The 20,981-nt window shown below is 36.7% G+C and overlaps 1 protein-coding gene across 8 annotated transcripts in view; it reads left to right on the forward strand.

Annotated features, from left to right (window-relative positions):
* Positions 1-20,981, forward strand: part of LOC594474 (CAP-Gly domain-containing linker protein 1) — an 84,502-nt gene that overhangs the window by 49,641 nt on the left and 13,880 nt on the right. For 5 of the 8 annotated variants that reach the window (XM_030991666.1, XM_030991670.1, XM_030991668.1 and 2 more), the window contains 15 exons: positions 874-918; positions 2,249-2,352; positions 3,163-3,223; positions 3,696-3,800; positions 5,538-5,795; positions 6,932-6,989; positions 8,823-8,906; positions 9,471-9,538; positions 9,793-9,881; positions 10,761-10,926; positions 15,637-15,852; positions 16,297-16,500; positions 18,589-19,064; positions 19,529-19,652; positions 20,333-20,892. In XM_030991666.1, coding sequence (XP_030847526.1) covers positions 874-918; positions 2,249-2,352; positions 3,163-3,223; positions 3,696-3,800; positions 5,538-5,795; positions 6,932-6,989; positions 8,823-8,906; positions 9,471-9,538; positions 9,793-9,881; positions 10,761-10,926; positions 15,637-15,852; positions 16,297-16,500; positions 18,589-19,064; positions 19,529-19,652; positions 20,333-20,892 — 2,618 coding nt within the window. The remainder of the gene's footprint in view (positions 1-873; positions 919-2,248; positions 2,353-3,162; positions 3,224-3,695; positions 3,801-5,537; positions 5,796-6,931; positions 6,990-8,822; positions 8,907-9,470; positions 9,539-9,792; positions 9,882-10,760; positions 10,927-15,636; positions 15,853-16,296; positions 16,501-18,588; positions 19,065-19,528; positions 19,653-20,332; positions 20,893-20,981) is intronic. The other 3 variants (XM_030991669.1, XM_030991671.1, XM_030991672.1) reach the window with 2 other exon arrangements.

Consider the following 20,981-nt stretch of genomic DNA (forward strand, 5'->3'; position numbering starts at 1 on the left):
GGTATTACTGAATTTTCACATCGGTGTATTACTAACAGAATATGGGGCACGTCCATATGTCATACGTCGTGATAGACAGTAAAGATAGCTACCCGAGGCAAACAACATGTACCGACATATACATGTTCTGTAACAAACATGTACATGTTATAATACATGTAGGTAAACATGTTTTGCAAAACCGTGACATAATGTATTAGGAAACTATAAAGGCATAGTCTGACCTCACCGGAACTCACCAATAACGATTAACTGTGCATAATGATAATGAGTTAATGATATATTTGGTAACACCTCACTGATAATGATGATGATGATGATTCACAGCATTTGTATGGCGCCATATATCTGTTTAAAAAAACATTCAAAGGCATGAGCTCCTCCAAAAAAGTTGGCATTTAAATGTCTGAAGGAAGATTATTGCAACAAGAAAAAAATTGTTGGTTCTGTCAATCGAAAAACATGGACACTGCTTCCATCCCTTCTTCTGCCACTGACATCACATTGAAGAAGTGCAATTCCTGCTCACAGATATTATTGTTGAGTTCTATCCTCCAAGCGATCTCAACGAGATGATAAAATCGTTGAAGAAGGCTCATTAGCTTAAATGGCTCTGAGGGGAGCCATTTGGGAACGATTTATCATTAAAGTTGTCTAACTGTTATCATTCTTGGTGAGGTATGACCAGGCCTTTATATTAAAGCATGCTAACTTTTTAACATTTGGTTTTAGTTGGTTGTTTAATTGCATCTTGTTATATTTGATTTGTATTCTTGCCTTCCTCCTCATTCCTCTATCTAACCTCCTCTCCTGCTGACCTCATGGTGACCTCATGGTGACCTCATTTGATGACATCATTAATGACATCATCAGTTGATAGAGCATGAGTTAGCCATCCTGAGAGCACAACACCAACAGGTACCATTAATACTAACACATTGGATGTTTGGGAATCATTATGGAGTTCAGATGTCTTATCTTGTTGTCTTAGTATATTTCTATGTTACTTTGGTGTTTTATTCATTAATTTCCTTATTCATTTTTGTACTTATTCATTTATTTATGTATTATTTTATTTTGTTTGTTTGGTAATTTGTAGGTTTCACAATGTTAGAGGTGGAGGTGTACTGATGTTGCACACCTAAGATGCTAGTCCATGTCAATGTTATAATTTTGAAGTATAACTTATACAATTGTTCTTTATGTATATGTATTACTTATCCTCCCCTCCCCCAAAAGAAAAAAAGAAGAAAAAAACAAAACAATATCAAAACAAATTCATACATACAAACAAACTATCAAACAATAAACAAAGCAAAATCTTACTAAACTAAACAAAACAGCGACAATAGATACAAAATAAGGAGTTTTAGCATATTTTAATCTCACATGTTCATCACATGTATTAAATGCTTCACTTGAGAATTTAATTATAATACAGAAACTCACCAAAAACATGCAACATAATATCTGTGTCAAGTATTCTTCATGTTGTATGCTATTCTGCTTCCCCATAGTGCTAACATAGTTGGAGGATAAGCTTATAGTAAAGTCTTTTCTGCTTGATATTATAATTATTATTATTTGTCTGTGTAATATTATTAATTATATCATCTGCTTGGAGCCAGAAGGGTGTTAACTCAATTTTTTACACAGAGTTAATGACCTTCTGGCTCTGAATGAACAATATGCTTAATATCTTACATTGCTCTCCTACTATCAGAGCATACTTGCAGCTTCACTTGTAGGCCTACTGTTTGTTATACCCGGGAGAAGTAGAAAAAATCATGAATTTAGAAAGTATGAAAACTTCATCTTTCATTGCTCCAAGCTCCATATACAGTATATACAACAACATGTATCATGATTGTATCACCATATTACCACAATTTTTTTTTAAAGATGAATATATAAATGTTGAATAAAATAGTTACAGCAGGTTTTTGTTTATTCATGTATATCTACAATCCATGTAGAGATCAATATATCTGTTGTTGATATATCATGTTTTGATGTTTTTAATTAATTTATTTATTATTTATGTTTCATTTATTTTATGCATACTGCATGACCCATTTTTGTTTGCAAGAGAGAAATTTAGCATTTTGGATTCTAAATCAGTACTCATTTCCTTGTGAATTGATCCAAGTCATGAATTTAACCATGGAACTCCAGGCTGTGGTAGTTTCATGATTTACCCATCTCGGCAGTAGTCTAATCCTCAGATCCGATTGCTTTCTTGTTTCAGTATGCGCGTGAGAGCGAGGAGTCGGTGGAGAGTCTGAAGGAGCTGGTGGAGTCAGGTGACAGGGAGAAGGTGGAGCTAGTTCAGAGACTAGAGGAGACACAAAGGTGAGTACCTGGGCTCCGTCTTACAAACATTTTTTTTGTTTTTTTGTAGCATTTTTCATTGTATTCATTCAGTACAAAATATATTTGAAAAAAACATACAGCTTCATTGATTTACATAACATATCAAAATATAAAGAAAATTGTACATCCCTCAAAAAATACATAATATAGTCCAAATCAATCGCAGTTTGCAGTCTCCTATCTCTTATGTACATAGTTGCGATCGATATCAATCGCAAATCAGTTGCGATTGATATTGAATCTTTGTAAGATGGGGCCCTGACCTACACAATCCCAAAACCTCTTTATTATTAATGATCTCAATTAAAGGCTCGTTCAGATATGACGCGTAACACCAGCGCAAACAAAAATTTAACGTTTAAATGGACGGCAACTGCCTGCAACAAAGATCCTACGAGTATTCACTTAGCTCTGTGTTCTAAGATATAGAAATGTGATGCTTTTTACACTTTAGTGAGTCCTTTAATCTTCTTATACAGTTAAAAAAAGAAAGAAAAAGAGGTTATTCTAATCATTTAATTTTTTTTATTAAAGCCCCACTGTCCTACTTCTGGCTACTTGCTCCCTCTATTATAGAAAACTTCCCAATCGGTGCCTGTTGGTCCCCCATGATCCCCATGATCCCCTTCTTCTTATGTTAGTTGAGAGCTGAGTTAATGAGATAGCCACCTGTCAGTGACCTCGCTGTGTGGTCTAATCCATTCTGGCCCAGTAGTATTGACGGTCTTTAAATTAATGTATTCATGTAATGTTAATCAATAATTTTCTCTTATATTTACTTTATTACAGACAAGTTGATGATCTTCAATTCAGGATAGCAGAGGCCACAATAACCTCAACAGATCTTCAGGTAATCTATATATCTTTGATAGATATTCACTGTATCGGGTTACTTGTGACATATATAACTATGTTCCATATAAATCTTCTATTTAACTCCTTACCTGTTTGTTCTCGCTTTTTATAATTGGAATTATTCATGGAAATTTCCATCAAGTTATTCAAAACTTAAAAGAATTATAGATTGTTTTACAGATGGTCCCTGTGGTTGTCATTCTTTTGGATAGAGATATACATTTGTGTTCCATATGGGAGACACTCACTTATTTGGGAAGCTTTCAAAGCCCTATTTGCAGATCAAAATTGGGAAAATCATTGCAAAGTTTTAAGCGTGATCTTAAGGTTATTTTGCACTTTTGCATTTTGACTACCATTCTTATGATTCCTATTGAAAATGCAATGTGTTTTCTCCCACACTAAACTGGAATCATTTATTTTAAACTATTTTAAACTTATTTTAAATGTCTTGATGACCCCTACAGGAGGAGCATGAGACGGAATCTCAAAAGTTAAAGCAGCTGTCCTCAAAACTTGCAGCTGAAAGTAAGAAAACAGGCAGCTTGGAAGCAGAAATCTTAGACTTCAAGGTAAAGTCATACACAGAGTACATGAACCTTCATAGCAATGTTACCCCCCCCCCCCCCTCCATATTGTTCCCCATAGACATTGATGTCTATATCAACACTTGTAAAGCTGGTCTTCCACAATTGTATCTTCGGCAAAAAAAGTTTGAATGTCACATTCTCAAGGGACAATTGCCCGCTTGCAATTTTTACACTACCGTAATCAAATTCCCTACTTTAACACTGGATCCCCCCAAAAACAGTTTTGGACACTCTTCTCTGACATTATAGTACATTATACAACACCTACGTGGATCCTTGTCATTTGATTGGAGGATTGTTGATCACATGATATTCAATAGATGTTATATTGCACGGTCGTGCATTTTTGGTTATATGCGCCGTGCATTTTTGGTTATATGCAGACTGTGTACCTCTCAGCCGTGCGCGCGCGTATCCCTGCGTGTATCTGACGCGAAGGCAATCTGAATGTAATCGAGAAGGCTTGACTCCAACTTTAATTTATCTGTAATATGAGGAGTAAAGCATAATTTGTTGATTAACGTTCTATTAGATCTTCTTCGATGTTGTATAAAACAAATAATGAATGTTTTTCATTCGTTCAATGGTGCGAATATTTTCATTCGTTGAAAGATTAACGTTAATTCTATTCAACTCGGCTGACGCCTCGTTGAATAGAATGTTAATCTTTCAACTCATGGAAATATTCGCACTATTGATCTCATAACCATTCATTATTTGTATACTATTGCAGTGTCATTCTGCTCCACGTCATAATCTTCCCCTCCCAGTTGGTTCGTGGACTGGTATCTTGCCCTACATTGCTTTCCAACAAATCATTCAAAATACGCTGATGTCTTTTAACGTGGCCCAAGTATTTTTGCCTTTCCATCTTTAACCATTCCTATCAGGAGCACTTTACCCAACCCTAACCTTATACCGGGGGTTCTCAAACCTTTCCGTTTATGAGTCTAACACAATGGCCCATATCCTACTCAAATTTAGACCCAATGCTACATTTAAACTTGGTATAAAGTTGAATTAAACGAAGAAAGGTACATTGATGTACAAGTTTTCCTATTGATGAGCGTGACTTATGGGGCGTTGCAAGAAAGTTTCAATCAATTGCAAATCCCCCAAATCAAGCGTAAGTCTTGTGATTAATTGCAAATTTGCAATTGATCGCAACTCGACTTTCTTGCAACGCCCCATTAGTAACAGAGAGAGGGGGAGAATAAAAGCTAGATCCAGTTAACTTAATTTAATTGTTAAAACTTTAATCCTAACAAAATCCTAGGAAATTTAGGAGACTAATGGGGCGTTGCAAAAAAAGTGGAGTTGCAATCGATTGCAAACATCAGTTGCAAATTTTACAACTTGCAATCAATCGCAACTTTCTTTGATTGTTATGATTTGTATGTTTTTTTTCTGTTGTAATAACACTCTGATCAGTTTGTCTGTAGTAGCACTCAATAAGAATCAATTATTATTATTATTATTATTATTGTGTTCATTTTTTTAATTTTTTAAAATGTAGTCTGTACCTTGTTTCTCTTTGAATGCTATACTTTTGCTTTTTTTTTTATCTTCTTAATCATTTGATTGAAATGTCAAAGTTTTATAATGTTTTTATTGCCCATTGACTGTTTTTTACACATTGTTTTTAATTGATGTTGGAATTTGGAAATATATGATTTGAATCAGATTTCAATTGAATTCATGGTCTGCTGCCCCCTGTAGAGTCAAAATGAGGAGAAGGAGTTCAAGATCGCCGAGCTGGAGATGGAGGCCTCCACCTACACGGAGCAGATGGAAGAGCTCCAGAAGCAGCTGGAGGAGACCAGGATCCACATGGGCGAGCTGGAGGCAAGGACCAAGGAAGGGGAGAGGACCGGGGAAGAGGCAGAGCAGCACAGGAGGAGGGTGGCCGAGCTGGGGGTGGAGCTGGAGTCGGTCAGAGGGAGCAAGGAGGAGCTGGAGAAGAAGGTCAAAGTCTTGGTAAGTTCAATCCGAGGGTTCAGTGACACAAAGACGTAACTCCATATTTTGCCAAAATGAGTATTTGATATCAAAATGTTCAGAAAACTGGGGCTTTCCAGGAAACACAAAGACTTAACTCCACCCAACACCCCATTGAAGTCAATGGCTAGTGAAACATAGACTTAACTCCTTAAAGGGATTGTTTAACAATGCCAAATCTGAGATACACAGCCCTACGTGTTTTCAGTGTCTGTGATATGGTGTAATATTGAAGCCCTAAAAAAATTGCGCTTCAAAATGATCAAGAAGTGCCTCAAAAAAGTAAAAATCTTTGAGTGACCGGTTTTACCATACTCGATTTCCCCAATAGACTGTAGTGTTATGAAAACCGTCAGGCGATCGGTTTTCAAAATTTGTAATTCCAATCATAAATATCTTGATAATCAGACAGGCGATCGGCTTGTAAAAGTCATGGGGTTCCTGACTGACCTAAAGGTTTATAATTATCATTGCATCATGAGCTAAATCCAGAATTTTGTTTCAGAATCTGAGACAAAGTTACCGGATCCCTTTAAGGCCCAAGTGCTCAGTGACACATAAACCACTTTTTCTCAAAATGGCCAAAATGGAGTTTTTGTGTCACTGACCCCTCAAATCATACATGTAGATGATTGATACCGAAAGCTTTCAGTGGTTGGGGTACTGGTAATCATAATGTAGTTAAGGCTTCTACCGGTCATAATGTTGCGCCTAGTAACTGAAGGTTAGTAGACCCTAAACTGCATGCGATGTTCAAGATTATGTGGTGTAACTTTGCACCACATACATGTAGGATCATATCTTTGAGAGGGCCTCTGGTCCTGAAAAGCGCTATATAAGAACTAGCTATTATTATTATTATTAATGCTAAAGTGTTAGTTCAACATATAGTGCTAGGATATTGTCATATACTTAGCAACAGAAGTAAGGAATAGTAATATTCTGGGTTTATGATAAGCATATGTAGAGAACTTGTTTTGGTTTAATGTTGTGTATGCTACAGTGTGGAAATGATCATATTGGAATTAAAGCATAATTCTACAAATTCTAATTGTACTCAAAAAGATGCTGTATCTAACTTCCTGTATTCTCTTTGTTGCAATTGTTATTTTCAGGATAGTGAATTGAAGACTGAGATCGGTCTAAGAGAAGAAAGAGATGACGAAATAGCAGGTTAGTATAACCAATGAGTACATCACCAATAAAGTAAAATAATGTTGTCTCAAAATGTATCCATAAACTAGCAATGAGTTACATCTATGGAAGCTTCTGTATGTACAAGTTAAAAGATAAGAGTCAAATTTTGGAGATCATTGATATATCAGGTAAAATAATCTGCATTTGTCCACAAATTATATTTTACATTATCAGTTTGTGTATTGTAAGACATTGTTGAGTATTCTTATTTTCTAAAGTATCGATTGTAATAGTAAATTCATTATTTTTAATTTGTTACGTTTTCTAAACTGATTTGTACTAAAATACATTGTTAAGCAGTCTAAGGGGTTAGGCCCGACTAGCACATATGTGCCATTATCTGGCCCCTTTTACCAACCGATAGTTTCTCTTCTTGTTTATCTTAACACATTTTATGAAATGTATTACTGTTTTGATGTTGGTAAATAAAATAAAGTATAATATGAAACATCAGGATTATCATTATGACAAATTTGCCAGTTTCATTTTCATATATTTTTATGCCTCCGCCACCGAAGGTGGTGCCGGAGGCATCATGTTTTTGGGTTGTCCGTCCGTCCCGTTTGACCGTTATCACAATATCTCAAGAACCATTTAAGATTTAAACTTAAGACTCGGGAATAGTATTTATCACCATAGGAAGACGATCTGATTAGATTTTGGAGTACGTAGGTCAAAGGTCACAGGTCACAGAGGTCAACTTATGAAATTCCTTGTATTGAGTTTGTTAGCGCGATATCTCAAGAACCATTTGAGATTTAAACTTCAAACTTAAGGATAGTATGTATCACCATAGGAAGACGATCTGATTAGATTTTGGAGCACGTATGTCAAAGGTCAAGGGTCACAGAGGTCAACTTATGAAATTCCATACATTGAGATTGTTATCATGATATCTCAAGAACCACTGGAGATTTAAACTTCAAACTTAGTGATAGTGTGTATCACTATAGGAAAACAATCTGATTACATTTTGGAGCACGTAGGTCAAAGGTCAAGGGTCATAGAGGTCAACTTATGAAATTCCATACATTGAGATTGTTATCATGATATCTCAAGAACCACTGGAGATGTAAAAACTTCAAACTTAAGGATAGTATGTATCACCATAGGAAGACGATCTGATTAGATTTTGGAGCACGTAGGTCAAAGGTCAAGGGTCACAGAGGTCAACTTATGAAATTCCATACATTGAGATTGTTATCATAATATCTCAAGAACCACTGGAGATTTAAACTTCAAACTTAATGATAGTGTGTATCACCATAGGAAGACAATCTGATTAGATTTTGGAGCACGTAGGTCAAAGGTCAAGGGTCACAGAGGTCAACTTATGAAATTCCATACATTGAGATCGTTATTGCGATATCTCAAGAACCACTGGAGAATTTTCACTTCAAACTTAATGATAGTATGTATCATCACCATATCATAATATCTCAAGAACCACTGGAGATTTAAACTTCAAACTTAATGATAGTGTGTATCACCATAGGAAGACAATCTGATTAGATTTTGGAGCACGTAGGTCAAAGGTCAAGGGTCACAGAGGTCAACTTATGAAATTCCATACATTGAGATTGTTATCATGATATCTCAAGAACCACTGGAGATTTAAACTCCAAACTTGTTTAAATTGCTCTATGGCGGAGGCATCATTTTCGACTGCGCGCAGTCAAAATTCCATCTAGTTATTCCTTATTTTGGATGTAGAGCACCAAGTAAGTAGTTCTAATTGTTAAATTGATAATTCAGTATTTATTTTTTCTTAATTTTCATATGTTGTTATTCCATATTTTGCATGTGCAGAGCTAAGCAAGAAGTTATCAGAAGAGGAGTCGGCTCGAACCAAACTTGCTTTTGATGTTCAGGGATTAAAGAATGCCTTATCAGGTAAGATTATAACAATCAATGAGGAGAGCCCTTATACAGAAATACATGTTTCTTTTGAGCAATGGCAGTGGTAGTGGTAGTGGTAGTAGTCGTCACAGTAGTAGTAATAGTAGTCGTCGTCACAGTTGTAGTAGTAGTAGAAGTAGTAGTAATAGTTGTTGCAGTAGTAGTAGTAGTAGTAGTCATTGTCACAGTAGTAGCATTAGAAGTAACAGTAGCAGTACTGTCTACATATATGTATGTATACTGTTGTTTGAAGTTATGTTTCTGGAAATTAATTTGAATTAAAGAAAACTAAGATAACAAATTATCCTGTTTTGACTCCCATACTCAAGAGTCCATATTCTACAAAATATTGTAACCTTATAAAGGGTTCAATCTCGGTAAACAATCCTTTGTAAAAGGAAAGTTTTTTTTTAAGGTCTAGTTTTCTCCATTATTGAGCATGATGTAGACCTGCCATTAGGTTTAAATCTATACGTAGAACAAGAGCCAAAGAGTTTACATGGGGGCAGACAATATCAAATAAACTGAAAACTCATGTTTTGTTCTTAATCTTTGCAGATTTTGAGAGGAAATGTCAAGCAAGTGAGGAGAGATGCAGTCAGTTGGTTGAGGATAAGAAGAAGCTGGTAAGATAGAGCACAATGTCAAATCATATATATTTCTAGAGGCCATCAAATTTGTCTGTACTTGTTTTTAGTCCGATAAATGATTTTCTAATGAGTAAAGTTTTTTAAAAGAGAAAAGAAAAACAAAAGAGATAGAGCACAGCAGTGAACCCATTTACACATGTATTTAAGTATAAGAGCCCTCCTATGTAAATTTGAAGGTAGAGCTGATTATGGAGTTAACAATCATTTTTCTTCCTTTTTTTTTCCATTAGGAGAATGACATTGCAGAATTGATGAAGAATTCAGGCAATAGTTCTGAGCAGCTAGTCTTGATGAATGAGCAGATCCGAACAAAAGATAGGTGAGTTCATTATCTGTTTGCATTAATCTACATTGGCTATAAAGAGGTAGATCCAGGATGGTCAGAAGTGAGGGGGGGGGGTCCTGATAAGATTTCTTAAACAGCTAAATAACACAATTTGATTATCCATGCATGCTATTGTCAATTGGTAAGAAATATTAGTTGATGAATCAAGAATGTTTTCATTTATTAAGTCAATGACTTCAAATGGACAGAAATTGCAATTGATATGAATCATTCATAGTTAAATTTACATCCAGTATCCATACATAATCGTTGCTCTCAAACGAACCAGTTACTGTTTCATTACAATGCATTTGTCTCCTCAACAGAAAACTCCAAACTATTTACACAGTAGATAAATCTCACTTCTCTGTATACTATACTGATTCACTTTAAGTATATAAATTATAGATTGGCTAATTGTCAGAAGTAGGCATTGAACACAAACACACAAATCGGAACTACCAAAACTATAAAATGGTGCTTTCTTTATATGACTCACCCCATGTTTACTGGATTTTATTTCATAAATTTGACTTTTTTTTTCTACTTGTCTTTTATATCTAATGTAGATAATGTATGTGTAACGTGAAGGGAAAAAAAATGCAATTTGAGTCGTATTCCACTTGCTGTTCCTCGAACATACACCAAAGCTGGCGACAATGCTTTCCAGGCATGTGCTCCTCAACTCTGGAATGAGCTTCCACGTTTTATTTGTTTATCACCCTCGCTGGATGTCTTCCGAAAATGTCTCAAAACTCTCCTCTTTGACCATGATCAACAACTTCTTTGATAATTTTTATGTAAAGCGCTGGGAAACAACAGTTAGTTTGTAAGAGCGCTATAGAAATAACTTTATTGTATTGTATTGTTTAGGAGAATAGAGGAGCTCCTAGCCAGTCTTTCCAGTGCCAACCAGAACGTATCTCGGCTCGACGCCCTCCTCGGCCAAACCAGACAAGAGGCTGACGAGGAGGCGAGGCGGCAGACGGAACAACACCAACAAGAGCTGCAGAAATACAGACAACAGATGAATAGTCTGGTAAGTTGGGGCGAAGCCCGCAGGTGGAGTGGTTTAAAGTGTACCAATCGCCTTAAAATGACCTGTGTACAGCCAGAATGTATGAAATCAATCTAAAGACAGTTTTTACCCGGATTTCTATGGGTCGAGGGATAGGGCGTGCTGCACAAGAAGCACTACTGCAAAATGTCCTCTAGCGCCATCTAGGGTCAGCTTTAGCAGTGTGACTTGCTGCTTCCCTAGCTGCACTGTTGGTTCTTGCATCAAATTCTCTGTCTGTGAAGTGGGAATTAGGCATTGGGTTACGCACTGTTGGCAAGTTGACCATGAGATGGCGCTGTCCAATATACGATATGCTAGGGCGAAAAGCTCATCAGTTCAGTATCGCTTAAATTCTTAACCTTTGGAATGTCTCATATATTTGGGAGCAAATTTTGCCTCCTAACTACTTAAACATTATTTTTGGGGTGATTGGTTTACTTTAAAGAGTATGGCAATTAAGTTTGCTTCTTGCTAGAGATATTATTGAATGCTTGCACACATATCAAAGCTATCGCAAATTATTAATATCATCTGACCTTCACTTGTGCTGTTCTTAATTGACTCATTTTGCTTCACAATGGTACGCAATAAGCTGGTGGAATACCAGCTTGTGGAATACCAGCTTTTATTGACCAACACGTCTTTATTATTCTCCTTCTCCTGCTGAAGCCAAATTTCAAGGAAGGATTGATGGCCTTTTAATTGAAGCTTGAAATGAAAATCTATCAGGCCATCATATCTTCCTTCACTTCTATTAAGGAGTTGATAGACAGAAGATATTCAATATCAATGTAGTCAAAGGCATGTGCCTCTTTATCACTCCACCACACAAAGGTCAGATGATGTTAATTAATTGTGATACACTCTTTACATCTTGGGTTATTATGAATAATATTGTAGGAATCATTGAGTGCAAAGGTGGGTTTCCTTGCAAATCTAATGCTTTCAAGGGAAGATGTGAAAATCTTGTGTTTTCTTATTTATTTGCAAAAAGTATTATCATTATCTATTTTTCTGCAAGATTTGAGTTATCAGCACTAGTAGATCATTTATTTCAGCTATTTGGTTTATTTAGGTTATTCTCCATGACAGAATTATTATTTCTCCATCGCATGGAATGTGAATACAGTATATATTTAAATCATGTTGTGATGTATTTGTTAGCTGTGAAATATTGTACTGTGGAAATACATGTAATTGTGCGTATCTCATAAAAGGAGCGCTTACCGGTAGTCGTCCTTTAGATTAAACTAATTTTACCGGTCCTGCATGTATCAAAAGATGCATCTCTGCATGCTTCAATGTGTAAAATGATGTACATGTATGTGTATGTTAATGTAACCTAATATCTGTATTCCTTATCGTGTCCCACCCGTCCTTGTGCATCATGTGTTTGTTGTCATTGTATGTTTGTACATTTCTGTGTACATGTACATGTTTTTTCATGTTTTTACGTCTTAATCTACTAGTCTCTGTGTTGTGTATTATCGTAAGGTACTCCCATTCATCCACATATAGCCACAGAATATTTGTTTTAACTTCTGTTTGGATATCGTCATGTTTTGTTCTTTCCATAGACATGCTAGTAACAAAAATATCCATAATTCGAAAGAGAACTTGTCCTAGAACTTAGTATGAACTGTTTCCAGAGAGCTGAAGAAAAACAATGTAATAGCAAAACAATACACCCCACTCTAACCCCCCCCCCCCCCTCCTCCAAAAAAAAAGAATAAAAAAAAAAAAAAAAAAAAAAAGCGTACAATAAAATCCAAACACGCTCAGATTATAGACCATAGACCGATATTCAGAAAAAGGGATTTAATTTATGAAGAACAAAGTTTACACTGAATTACGCAATATGTCCCATTGACAACATTTTCAGGATGTATTACTGGGACTGAAGATGAAAAGGGTCTGATATGTTAATACTGCTGTAATTTTGTCAATTTAATACAGACAAGTGCAGACAGAAGTTACAGCTTTATGCACTAAACTGAACAACATTATTTGCTGAAGGATTGGCTTTCAATATCTTCTCCCCTCCCCCCCCCCCCCCCCCCCACAAAACAAAATAAATAAATAAGGGAGTTATAACAACCTAGGAATGACTGGTTCATGAATTATACAAAATCCAATCTCTGTTAAATGAACTGCAACATCCAGTTGATTATATACCAATTTTTTGTTTAAAGGCACACTGTCCTACTTGTAGCTACTTGTTCCCTCTATATAGAAAACTTCCCCAATTGGTGCCTGTTGGTCCCCCATGATCCTCTTTTTCTTATGTTAAATGAGAGCTGAGTTAATGAGATAGCCACCTGTCACAGTGACCTTGCTGGCTCGCAGGGCGGTCTAATCCTTTCTTACTGAAGTAGTAAAGCCTACCTTTAAAGGGAAATAAGAATAACCTGCTAAAATTTAATTATCCAGACACTTCTCAAGTACAAGTTCACGTAGTTAATCCATAATTATTAATCATTGCATGTTTCCGGTACTGCATCATTACATGTGTATTTAAAATGCATTTCTACTAACATTTTAAAGCTGGAGTTCTGAGATGGAAAATAGAAATGGGCAATTTTGTGTTGCATTTTCAAACTATTTTCCTAAGTCATGTTGGTATTCTGTCATAAGTTGTAATTGGTGTAAAAATGTGTAGGCCTTAAAGGTAATTAAAGGCCCATCATGATCTGCCAATACTAACAACATCACTAATATCCATTATATAAATGTGAGGAAGACAAATATTGGTTTTAAGTTGAATTTGATCTTTCAAGTTGCTGTTGAAGGATCGAGATAAGGAAAAGAGGGGTCTACATGTAGGTTTTGAAAAATAAATAACACATACATGTAGCATCACTTGATAAACATAATATCAATTTTTGTAGTTGATTTTTAATGAAGAAAGACCAAAATGACATAACTATATCCTCAAAAAGGTAGGGGAATTTGTTATAAATGTATTCTAATTATATAACTATTTTCCTGGTTAAATTAGGATTACTTCACCTGTGCATGTACCATGTATAGATTGTTTGTTGTGGGGATATGTTCGTGAGTATCATGGATTGTTATAATTTCAGATCTTATGAATCAGACATTTAAAATACTTCCAATTTTTTTTTTTTTTTTTTTTTTTTTTTTTTTTTTTTTGGGGGGGGGGGGGGGGGGGGGGGAGGGGGCTTGTTTCTTTAAGTGGTAATAGATAGGAATGAGGTGGAGGGGGGGGGGGCTCCGTGATTCCATCACAGAATTCCTCTAACCTGCCCCTTGCTTATGCTATTGATTATGTTATCATTTAGTGGACGACATTTGCATCTTGAACAACTAATGCATCAACTAATTCTATATAACAGCGAACCTGATTTTGATTAAATGATAAACTAAATTATTCATTTTCTCCCTCATTTTCTACCTCTAAAAAAGATTAATCGTTCTAGAAAAATTATAGATCTTAGTTTTTCAGGAGGTAGAAGGATATCAGATCCTTTGAATTAATCATTATAACCATCAGGATGGTATTCATGAATGATTATAGTTCATAGAATCTTCAGCGTAAATTACTAATTGATAATAACACAAATTTAAGATTAAAAACCTAATGTCGAGAATACGGGAGTTTAGGCCACAATATTTATATCAAAGTAAGTTCCTAGTCCAGATTGTATAGGATTGATAATTGAAATAATAAACATGGATAAAGATATCTTTATGGTTTAAGGTGAGGTAAAGATAAGTTCAATACTGCATGTATATCACCTTTAGTAATTAATTTTCATTCTGGAATAGCTTTGAAGTTGCATAAAATAGATGAATACATGAAAACATCCCATAGTGCTTGTGTCATATATTCACCAATGACTATAATGTAGCTTAGCTTACCATGGGGCAAAAATGCTTTCTTTTTCATTTCCTTCAATAATTCAATGATATTCCTCTCAATTAAATCAGTTTTGTTGTAAACGTAAGGTAAAACAGAGTGATCCATCATCAAACAATTTGTCTTTATTCTTTTCTTTTCCATAGGTGAAATAACCCCCACTCCCATCTTAGTAGTGCACATTCCTTTAGCTTTTTAAATTTTCTTTTTGATTAAGTTTCATTATTTGGACATTTAGCTTCATTTCCTCCATAGTAGTGTCACACATTGCAGGTTTTACATGTTGTTTTGTTTATTGAGTTATTTGCAGCTGAAAATTTTCCCACCATCACGTTCGAGCACCCGTTTCCTCTTCTGTTTTTGTTTATGTGTGTTTTTGTGTGTTTTGTCTAACAATCATTTGTTTTATCGATGTATGTACTTCATTCATTCATTTGTGTCATGTTTTCATCACATATCACCTTGTGCCTTCATAATATCACTGCCCATCATCGTGTATTCACAAATGCTGTCATTCATTTTAACCCTGTACTGTCGTCATCCAACTAACCCTTATGTGTAGTATTTGCCAAAGTTCCAAAGTTTTTTCAATGGAAGAAAAAAAAAGCAAAATGCTCCATTTCTTTTATTTTCTTGATTTAATTTTGATTTGTCCAAGATTGATTCTGTTTAAGTTTTTCCTGCTTCATGTGCCCTTGTTGTATCCAAACCTATCTTCCCCCTTTCGCCTATCCTGTGACCCCCACCCAACCCCACCCCCACCTTAACCCCCAAATGACTCCACCCTTACAACACACCCCCCACCCCAGCAAGCCGAGCTTGAAACGAGTCGGTCCGAGACGAGTAGCATCCGCGATGAAATGCAGAAGGAGATCGATACAACGAAGGAAAGACTGGAGTCTGAGCTTGAGACTATCAGGAAAGAGAAGGTTGACCTTGAGAGTGAGAAGGTCAAGCTTGATGCTTCTGCCCAGGAGCTTGAAGGTCGTCTGAAGGAGACTGAAGAGAAATTGCAAGCTTATGAGGCAAGTAGACTACTGGTAGTTGAATTAATACAGATTAACATGTACTAGATATTAGTCTAAACAGCAATAGAAAAATGTCAAATGGTCAAAATGTAACTTCGACGAAAGGAGGGATTTGCTTACCGGCACCTTGAAATTTTGTTTCCCAAAGATGAAGAGTTTCAGTCAAATGATATGTTAGGCTAGTGATGAGTATAAACTAAAGATAATCATTGATTCAGTCTATCATCTAATTCTTCAAAATTAGTAACTTTCTTGCTCTCAGAGTGTAGGGAGATAGTGCTGTAGTCTGTTTTTTGAAATACCTTTCAAACAGATGAGCTTTCTTTTTCTCTAAGTATACATGGTGAAGAAGGTATGATATGATTCAGAAACTTATCGGAAGACGGAATATTGTTGGATTTCACACAACACATCCTTGTGTTTCTGTCCTCCCTGATGTAGGAGGGTAAAGCCAGCCTCGAAGACAACCTCAAGAAGACGACGGGGGAGAGAGATCGTCTACGAGAGGAGCGGGACCAGGCCCTGGCAGACAAACAGCAGCTCATCTCAGACAAGGCCGAGCTTGGTCTAAGACAAGACGAGGCTGACCTTAAGCAGAGACAGGTCCAGGACCAGCTGGACAGAGAGTCTCAGGCCAAGATCGAAGTAAGTCTAGCTTGAAGGGAATTAATGGACAGAGAACTACCAGGAGACACATGTACATGTAGATAGGCTCCTTTGTCTTTTACTGAAATCTCTCTTTTTTCATTCTTTCTTCATGCAATGATATTGCCCCACGTGGCCCCTAATTGCATTTAGAACATTTAGCTTTTTATCTTCTATTTTATTTTCATTGATCTTTAAAAGACCTGATGGAACCATCACTAAGATGGAAATCGATTTTACTGACATAACAAAGGTGTTCTCTTTTTGTCAGTCCTTCCTCTAACAAATTTGTCCAGATCAAACCTCTTGATGTTGTCAAACTGTTGTCTCACATCCCTCTGTATAACATTACTTTCCTAGTTCCCTTCGTTCTTGTTTCTGTGAACTATTGTGGTTTTTAACTTTGACGTACCGGTAGTTTATTATAGTATCCACAGTATACATGTACTTATTCTCCTTCCCACGTACATGTTTTTGAAACGAAGATTGCAAGGAAATATTTGTTTCCAAACCATGTATATTCCACTGTTAAATTCTACCCAAATACATTCTATTTCCTATCTTTCAAAGTTTTTCTCTTCTGCATGTACATCATGCTTTGATTACACGTATACTGGTACATGTGAATCCCAATTCTTCCTCCTTGTTGTATGTGTTCTTTTCTGAATGTTGTCATGTAAAGTCTGATTCAGATATGATGCAGCAAAACCACAGCAATTTTTTTTTTCTTCTTGATGACATAAATCGTTATAAGCTCCACACTTTCAGTTTCTTACAACACAGCGCTAAGTGAACGATCTTTGTTGTGCGCAGTTGCCAGTTTTTGCCATTCATTTACACCTTTTTTTTTAAACGTGGTGGTTTACAGCGTCATATCTGAACGAGGCGTATATGTTGAAAATGACTTTGACTAACATATCCTGATTTGTATATTTATTCTCATACTGTTACTTCTCATATTATCAAGTCTCACGTATTACTTCTCTTTTTAATCCTTTTTCCCCTCAATTTCTCTTTAATACAGGTTCCATTTCTCCCCATCTCCACCACCCCTACCCTTGTTTTCAAATTGATGGTCTAACGAGATATACTCGTCTCCTCTCCTTTTACAATGAGTCGTATGAATTTTTGTCCAATTTGTCAAACATTTATTCTCTTATGGGTAGAATATGATTTTTTTTTGTCATCCATTTGTAGCAATATCACATGCATGCTCATTAATATATGGAATAATGCTTTTATTGAATGACATTCATTTGCAATAAATATATTTGCTTTTATTATTTTGGTCAAGATTAATCAAAAGGGCTATTTGAACCTTTTTGAGTTGGGTTTATCAAACGTAGGTTGAGCACTAACGGGAAAAGGGCAATCATCAATTACATGCACATTGTATAAATATAAGATGCCGATGAGTGCATTAACCTTTCATCTTTCACTTCTCATCTAGCTGTTGATCAATGATCGATCATTAGCTTGATACATAACCCAACGATCTTCTTATTTCTTTAGAACACAAAGGTGTATGTTGCAAAGGTACAGTAATACCATGATATCATGGGCTCTTTCATGATATGTGAACCAGAAACTTCTGTTTCGATGGACACACACACATACATTGACATGTATGTGCAAAGTCTATAGAGTAGGAAAGAGGTCACAACTGTGTGTGATGCAATGTGCACTGTATGAGTGAATAGTTTTCTATTTCATGATAATGCAATATTATGGATTGTCAGTGATTTAATCATGTCTAATAAAGTCTTTTTTTCATCAAATAAGTAAATAGAAATTGTTTACCTTGCTTGGAACAAAAAAGGGTGCTTCATCTGTGAGCCATCTATAGACATGGTTCCCGTTGCACAAAACTAACCATCGATTGTAACTTTGCCATCAATGGTAACTATCATGGAAACCTTGATTTTGATTGGCTGTTGAGTCCTGTTACCATGGTAGTTGCCATTGATGGCAAAGGTACCATCAATGGTAAGTTTTATGCAATGGGGCCATGGTACCTTTTGATTTCCAAGCTTGCAATTAGAATTTTCATGTCTTGATTACTTATTGTGTGGTATTGTTGATATGTAGGCCATTAAGACAGCGGAGGAAACCAAAGCCAACGTCGAGAGGGTGACCTCAGAGCGAGACAGCGCTCTCAGGGACAGGACGGAAGCCTTAGCCCAGGCCCAGGAGCGAGAGATGAAGCTAGAGACCAAGTCCCAGGAGGCCGAGACCCTCCGCAAGGAGCGCTCCGAGGCCCAGACTCAGGTGCAGGAGCAGCTCACCAAGCTGGAGACCCTGGGGAAGGAGCTGGAAGGGCTCCAGAAGGAGAGGACTGAGACAGGAAGCCGGGTCCATTCGCTGGAGGGAGACCTGGACCAGCTCCGCAGGGAGCGGACGGAGCTGGTTGCTCAGGCCCAGGAGTGCACCATCAAGGTGGAGACCAGGGAGAAGGACCTGGAGGGCTTGAAGAAGGAGCTGGAGAGACAGAGAGAAAAGGAGGAGCTGTTGGCTAAATCATCGAAGGAAGGAGAACAGACTATGACTCAACTGCAAACACAATTGTGAGTTGGAACCAGAGAGGAGTGTGGGCTCATTTCAAAGCTATTCAATGTCATTGTGCTTTTAATGAATGTCCCTTCTTTCCTCCATTTGTGTAAATGTAAATTTGATTTTGTGTTCATTTGATAATAAAAAAAGTAATCTTTATTTTTTAATCTGAATCTGAATCTTGAAGGCTGTAGATTGTCGGGTCATAGTCAGAAGGGTGTTAACTCATGAACATGAGTTCATCAACACAACAATATCCTTCTAGTTCTCAACAGTTATGGATAATCTAGAGTATACAAATTTATTCCATAGGCAGATGGAGCACATTGGTATGATCTGACAAGTTTTGGAAGTGGCAGCAATGCCTCTTGTATTATATGTTCGCGCAAAAATTATCGTGAGTCAACAATTAAAATTTTAAGACAGTTTCATACTACTGTAAGTCTGGAAATTCATCTTTGCATTTTCCAATTTTCAGAATCGAGAGGGGTCAGGATCTTGAATCCTCCAGGAGTTTAGTATCCGAGCTAGAAAACAAGTCTTCCATGTTACAAGCACAGCTTGAAGAACTCAAGAAAGAGTCTGATCAGAAACTACAGCAGGTGAGTGTTAAGACCTTGATTGGTCAATTTGACCTTTTATATCACCACCCACAAACACACGAACACACACAAGCACAGGATTGGTAATTTTTCTTTTATTGCTACCAATATTACCAATTTTTACAGAAAAAACAATGGCTTTGCATCTCTGAAAACGTTGATGATTTTAAGGTTTCTGTATCCTGGCATGAGATGCACTATTATTAATTACCAAAAGTGGAAATAGTGTGTGCAGAAATATGTTTTAGGTCTGATTCTAAGTCATAATTTATTGAACTAAACCAAAAAAAAGGGCAATTGTGTGAAAGATCATTTAAAGGAAACTTTTAAAAAAAAGGGAAACTTTTAAAAAATTGTGAGGAAACTTGAAAGGAAACTCGGTGACTTATCAAAAGAAGCTTTGTGACTTATTGAAGGAAACCCATAAGGAAACTTAAAAGGAAACTCAGTGACTCATTTTGTTCATGAAAACAATTTGTTTTTTCTTGTTGAAGTCTGTGATGCACCTGCGTTATACCACATGTTGAAGTGATCCTTCACATGATCATGTCATATCGTACATGTTCTTACATGCTTATAATATAAACGTTACCGTTAGTTGGCATGCATGTATCCTTGAATAATTGTTTAACTTTTGTTGTTATCGTTGTAAACTTTCCAATGAATATCTTTGTTTCTAGGTTGAACAAAGTTTATCCGAAGTCAGGGCTTCTATGGAAACCGTATCCAAGGAGAAGGAAGCATTATCAGGAGACCAGTCGTCACTTGGGACTCAGCTCCAAGAACGCAACCAGGAATGCTGCAGATTAAACGAAGAAATCAAGACTCTTAACGAGAAGATGGACACTTACCAAAATCAATTTATAACTATTGAATCTTCCATGTCGCATGAGAAATCCTTGTTAGAGGATGAAAGGACTAAACTGAGTGATCAGGTTAACGAGAAGGAAGCGGAAAGCGCCCGGCTCCAGGGGGAAGTCTCCAGCCTGAAGGAGCAGGTGTCCAGCTACGAGGCCAAGCTTGGGGTCCTGGACTCACTGAGCAAGGAGAAAGCCGAGGCGGAGGAGGAGAGGGTGAAGTTGGAGGGTCGGGTCCAGGAGAAGGAGCAGGATACGGAGCAGCTCCAGGAGGAGATCAGGAGCTTGAAGCAGCAGGTGGAGAGCTATGAGACTCAGCTCAGTCTAGCCAAGAAATCATCCTCAGAGGGAGAAAACAATGTGGGAGCACTACAAGCTCAACTGTGAGTAAAAGGATAGTCTGGGTGTGTGTATCAGGTTTTTACAGATGTGTATCGATCAGATATGATTATTTACGTCTGGGGACCGACCT

The sequence above is a fragment of the Strongylocentrotus purpuratus genome, unplaced genomic scaffold (genome assembly GCF_000002235.5).
Source record: "Strongylocentrotus purpuratus isolate Spur 01 unplaced genomic scaffold, Spur_5.0 spur5_scaffold_2, whole genome shotgun sequence".
Lineage (NCBI taxonomy): Eukaryota > Metazoa > Echinodermata > Echinoidea > Camarodonta > Strongylocentrotidae > Strongylocentrotus > Strongylocentrotus purpuratus.